At 37.7% G+C, this 6,000-nt stretch overlaps 3 protein-coding genes across 3 annotated transcripts; all 3 read left to right on the forward strand.

Annotated features, from left to right (window-relative positions):
• On the forward strand, nucleotides 692-1,500 carry LOC104763910 (calmodulin-like protein 7). The gene has a single exon (XM_019243305.1). It carries the CDS (start codon nucleotides 1,074-1,076, stop codon nucleotides 1,494-1,496), a length of 423 nt encoding a protein of 140 aa, XP_019098850.1. The 5' UTR covers nucleotides 692-1,073; the 3' UTR covers nucleotides 1,497-1,500.
• Nucleotides 2,730-4,042, forward strand: LOC104778582 (probable fructokinase-3). Its single transcript, XM_010503034.1, has 4 exons — nucleotides 2,730-3,131; nucleotides 3,229-3,561; nucleotides 3,641-3,757; nucleotides 3,851-4,042. Exons 1-4 carry the CDS (start codon nucleotides 2,730-2,732, stop codon nucleotides 4,040-4,042), a joined length of 1,044 nt encoding a protein of 347 aa, XP_010501336.1.
• On the forward strand, nucleotides 4,143-5,994 carry LOC104763920 (the record flags this gene model as incomplete). Its single annotated transcript, XM_010487330.2, has 4 exons — nucleotides 4,143-4,401; nucleotides 4,827-4,895; nucleotides 4,984-5,044; nucleotides 5,764-5,994. Coding segments are annotated over exons 2-4 (339 nt in total), but the record flags the coding sequence as incomplete, so codon positions are not given.

Below are 6,000 nucleotides of genomic sequence, written 5' to 3' on the forward strand. Positions count from 1 at the left end.
AAATTTAAAATTTTATTTTTTTCTAAAAATTCTTAATATAAAAAATTTTCGAAATTTAAAAAATGTTAATGAATGACATGTTAAGTCCTGATAGGTTGTTTAAAATAATTTTTAATATAGAAAATTCTGTAAATTTTAAAAATGTTAATGAATGACATGTCAAATCTCGATAGATTGTTTAAAATCTTATGTGGACGCCTTAAAAAGGCTTATAGTTTATACTTTTATTTAGTATAGATTAGATTATTTGAATTAAGTGTTTTATTACAATCTTTATCATGTAAGATTTTCAAAGGATGGTTAGTGATTTTCCAGTAAATCCTCCCTTGCTCCGCTTCTGTTTCGTTTAACATGCACATCAAAACAACAATTACGCACAAATATAACTTACTCACATAGACAAGTTACTCACATTCTTGTGTAGCAGCCTTCTCCTTCTCTGCCTGATCTCTGCTGGTGTATTTGTCTCTCGCCCCTGGATGTAAGCCAAGAGTTGAATGAGTTTCGTATCTGCAGCTTGATCCAAGCGTGTATTGGGCGGTCCTTGAAAGAAAATAAAAATTGATGTCATTTTAAGCCGCAGCAGAGAAAACAAAAAACAAAACAAAACGACACAAACTCAGTCTTGTATTGACGGACCTGTTTGTTTTCTTTTTTTTTGGTAAAAGGAAATAATTAATTAAATTCCCACTGAAAAAATTAAATTCCCACTGAAAAACAAAAATTAAGAATGTAGTAATACTATAAACAAATTAATATGATTCCATAAAAGTCATAGAGTTGTTGTATCCTTTTAAAACCCCCCATCCCAACATGTCCTCTTCCTTTACCGATTAACAATATCAAAGAAAGACAAATCTTCTATCTCCGTCTTCCTCTCTATTTTTGGCTAATTAATGTCTCTTTGACTCTTTTAACTCCCACCTAGATTTCTTAATTCCTGCCCTTATCGGGGCGATTCATCGATCTCCAAAGAAGCGAGGAAAGGGTAAACGATCTTCCCGAGGCTTCACGGAACCCTCACCATTCTCTTTTCTTCCTCCACACGTAGCCATACAAATTTCAAAAAAGAGATGGATCCGACAGAGCTAAAACGTCTGTTCCAAATGTTCGAAAAAAATGGGGACGGGACGATCACGGGGGAAAAGCTAAGCGAGACACTGCGAAGCCTCGGGATATACATCCCCGACAAGGAGTTGACTCAGATGATCGAGAAGATCGACGTGAATGGTGACGGGTGCGTGGACATAGACGAGTTTGGGGAGCTTTACAAAACTATAATGGACGAAGAAGAAGAAGACATGAAGGAAGCTTTCAATGTATTTGATCAGAATGGAGATGGGTTTATAACGGTGGATGAATTGAAGGCGGTTTTGTCTTCCTTGGAGTTAAAGCAAGGTAAGACATTGGATGATTGTAAGAAGATGATAAAGCAAGTGGATGTTGATGGTGATGCCGTGATGGTAGGGTTAACTACCAAGAGTTTAGACAAATGATGAAAGGCGGTGGTCTTTGTTCTTTGAGTTAAATAATTTTCATGTTTTTGGCATTTTTTTTGTGTGTTTTTCTTTTTGTATTCTTGATTTAATTCTATTGTTTTAGGAATGAAAAAAAAAGAAGAAAGAATTATGGGTGAATTTGCTCACTGATAAAGAATATGTTTAACGTACGTAATGAGAATCTGCATCGTGGGAAAGTGCAACGAAATCAAGAGATAGGTTGGTTTAATTCGGTTTTACAAAATTAAATATACCGGTTTTTAAAATCCAGTTCAATTTTTATTAAAACCAGACCGGACAGAAGAGAATGAACGTAAAATTAAATATACGGATTCTGTTTTTTTTTTTGGTCTTCTTTTCGTACTCTTCCTTTCCAGTGCTCTATGAAACAGGATGAGACAAATAGATTTTGTATTTGTAGTTTGCGGATATGATTAGAAGATTCTAAATGTTTCTAGGAGAATAACTTGAAAAGTGAATCGACCAAGCAGCTTGATGACTGATTAGGAGTGCTTAGCAGTCTTTTTTTTGTCTGTGTGAATTGTTTGTTATGAATGAGAAGCTAGCTAAATTTGGTTGCTCTTACGTTAAATGTTAATCAAGGCTACAAAATAGTATCCTCTTTTGTAATTAATTGTCTCTCATCGATGAGCCAGTCCCATCTTTTAAAAACTTTGCCAACTTTTATCGTTTTGTATCAACTTTTTTTTGTGTGAACTTCCTATATTCCATTAGACTATATGACTTCTAATCATTTTTTTGTGCTGAAAAGGGAAAAACTTATAATATGATACATATGAATTTATAGGTCAAAGAGAGTGAGAATAGAGTCAAGAGTGTTTTGTTTTTATCCACTATCCAACATTTCCATGATCTCAACCATATAGAAATGTTGAATTCTTTGAACCTTAAAAACTGCATCAACTACAATTATGGAACAAATGAAAATCAGATGGAAGAATTTTATTGCAGAAATGTTAATATATCTGGAATTCAAGATATAGTTAGTATATCTACAATTTCTATAAGCTATGTTAGTCCACGTTCCAACATATCTTGAAGGTTTGACTGGTTTATGATTTGTTTTTTCTTAAGAAAAAAGAAAAGAAAAGAGACCACAAAATATCTAAACCATATCCTCACTCCTTATATAAACTAGTAAAACCTAGTCTTAACGTCGTTCACTTTTCAATCTTCAATCTCTCAAACGCAAAATCGATCTCGTTCAAAATGGCATCATCCACCGGCGAGAAAGGCCTCATCGTGAGTTTTGGCGAGATGCTCATTGACTTTGTCCCTACCGTATCCGGCGTCTCCCTCTCTGAATCCCCCGGATTTCTCAAAGCTCCCGGCGGTGCTCCTGCCAACGTTGCCATCGCCGTGTCACGTCTCGGAGGTCGTTCCGCCTTCGTAGGAAAGCTTGGTGACGATGATTTCGGTCACATGCTCGCCGGAATCTTGAGAAAGAACGGTGTTGCTGATGAGGGGGTCAATTTCGACAAAGGAGCAAGAACCGCACTCGCTTTTGTGACTCTGCGTTCCGATGGAGAACGAGAGTTTATGTTTTACCGGAACCCCAGCGCCGATATGCTTCTCCGGCCAGACGAACTCAATCTTGAACTAATCAGATCCGTACGTAAATCTTTCTCTCTCTGTTTTTAAGATTTCAAGATTTTAACTCCTTTAGTTTCACGTGTAAATTTAACCCTTGTTGTATTTGTTTGTGCAGGCGAAAGTGTTTCACTATGGATCAATAAGTTTGATAACGGAGCCATGTAGGTCGGCTCACATGAAGGCAATGGAAGTGGCGAAAGAAGCCGGAGCTCTTTTGTCCTACGACCCAAACCTGAGGGAACCTCTTTGGCCATCCCCTGAAGAAGCTCGGACTCAGATCATGAGCATATGGGACAAGGCTGACATCATTAAGGTCAGTGACGTGGAGCTTGAGTTCTTGACCGAAAACAAAACGATGGATGACAAGACAGCAATGTCTCTATGGCATCCCAATTTGAAGCTCTTGCTTGTTACTCTCGGCGAAAAGGGATGTACTTATTTCACAAAGGTATTAATAACATTGTTTTTTTGGTTTCTTGTTGATAAAGAAATCTTACTTATAAATAAAAAACACACACACTCTGTAGAAATTCCATGGAACTGTTGAAACTTTCCCTGTGGATGCGGTGGATACTACCGGAGCTGGTGATTCTTTCGTTGGTGCGCTTCTGCACCAGATTGTTGATGATCAATCAGTACTCGAGGTGAGTACTCATCAATATTGAATGAATCTTCCTTCATTCATTGTTCGATCAAAATATGATTTACATGATTACCGCTTTATTTCATTTTCTTAGGATGAAGTGAGATTGAGGAAAGTTTTGAGATTTGCAAACGCTTGCGGAGCCATCACGACGACTAAAAAGGGAGCCATTCCAGCTCTTCCCTCAGATAGTGAAGCTCACAGCTTTCTTAAAGACAAAAAGAAACGTCAAACTTATCTTAAGTTCTCAAAATTATGTTGTACGGCTTCTCCTTGTCAATTGTGATTTTTGTAATGTGTTTAATAATAAGAGACCATAGGAGTTATTGACGTGTCCAATAATTATTGGGTGATACCTTTTAATATAAAAAAAAAAATCAATTTGTTTTTCTTCTTCTTCGGTTCCGTCTCTCCTCTCTCTCTCTCTCTTTCTCCGGCGACGAAAGCAAACCGAGAAGTGACGATCCGTTCACCAAATCGGAGATTCAAGTGACCAAAATCGGACAGTTTTGTTCAGAAAAATTAGGATTTCATTTTTAATTGGGATTTTATGTTAGCAAAAATTAGGGTTCGTTCACCAAATCGGAGATTCAAGTGGCCAAAATGGGACAGTTTGGTTCAGTGATGCTCCAATCTCCTTATCTGGTAAGAAACTCTCTCCGAATTTCATTTGTAATTGGGATTTTTATGTTAGCAAAAATTAGGATTCAACGAATTGAGAATTGATGTGAGCAAAATTAGGGTTCTATGATGTTAGCAGAGTTGGGAATTGAGAATTGGGAATTGATCAGATCTTACTTGCTTCTGCTGCTGCTGCTAACTTCACTCGTGGATAGTTTGCTACTGCTTTGAGTGAGAAAGCTCAGCTCTCTATGCTTTTCAATTTTTTCAGAATTTTTGGGATTGTTTCTGTTGGAATTTTTTATCTGAGATTTGGGGGAAATAAGGGTTTGTAATCTCTCTTTGCATTAGATGCTTTTATGATGAAATAGTGAGTTTTTAGTATATGTATATTGCTGCTCTTTTGATCTTGAGCTTTACTGAATTTTTCCATGTTTTCTTATTTGCAGGTCTGAGATATTTTGTACCAAGATGCAAAGAGAACACCGTTTGTTCTGTTTTCACTCGTCCAACCGTACGTATGGACTTCTTGTTATTGATTTGGATTTCTTCTGGAATCTTTTTTTTTTTTTTTATCATAACTCAGTTTGATCTGTGATGTTGCAGGATCCACAAGTTGTCACTGGATCCCATGACACGACCATTAAATTTTGGGACCTTCGATATGGTATGTCTTATCATTCTAACCCTTTGGACTTAAAAGCCATACTTATCCCTTCTCATTGTATAATCACTGGTGCAAGTGTATGGTTTCATTTGAATAATGCTGGATTATATTATATGCAGGCAAAACGATGGCAGCAGCACTAACACATCACAAGAAGTCTGTCCGAGCAATGACTCTCCATCCTAAAGAGTATGTATAGTTGCATGGCATCCACCTTGTCAGTCTTTCCAACAGCCGAGTCTTTAAGACGCTCATCCTAGTTTTCCTAATGTTCTCTCTCTTTGTTTGTAGGAATGCATTTGCTTCTGCATCAGCTGACAACATCAATAAATTTAGTCTCCAAAAGGAAGAGTTTTGCCACAAGATGCTGTAAGTCTTTGCTGGATAGATATATACCATTCGTTGGGCATCTCTAGTGCTTTTGAAATAAAAGAGATTTCATATAAATTAAACAGTTTTATTTAGTTGATGTGTTTGAACAATGTTGTCTTTCTCCATGAAACAGGTCACAACAGAAAACCATAATTAACTCAATGGCTGTGAAGAAGCAAGTCTATCAACTCCAACAGAAAAGCCAGAAAAGCCAGACTTACGGGCTTTAATTTAGGCCCACTAGTTTGGTGTATATATAGGGGAGTACATCACACTTGGAGTAGAAGAAACCCTACGGATCGAGAACTTTGTGTCTGTGATTTGTTGAAGTTGATAGAATGGTTCAGATGAATGCGGAGCCTGAGTACGCGACAGCTAAAATAGCGGTGTGGTGGGACATGAAGGGCTGTCCGATTCCCCGCGAGGGTTATGATGCTCGTCAGGTCCGTCCGAGCATAGAAGGGGCGTTGAAGGAACTAGGCTACTCGGGTCCTGTCTCCATCACCGGGTATGGCGACCAAAGACAAACCCCTTATCACATCCTGAAAGGGCTCTCTTCCACCGGAGTCGGTCTTGCACACATC

Source organism: Camelina sativa, chromosome 3 (genome assembly GCF_000633955.1).
Source record: "Camelina sativa cultivar DH55 chromosome 3, Cs, whole genome shotgun sequence".
Lineage (NCBI taxonomy): Eukaryota > Viridiplantae > Streptophyta > Magnoliopsida > Brassicales > Brassicaceae > Camelina > Camelina sativa.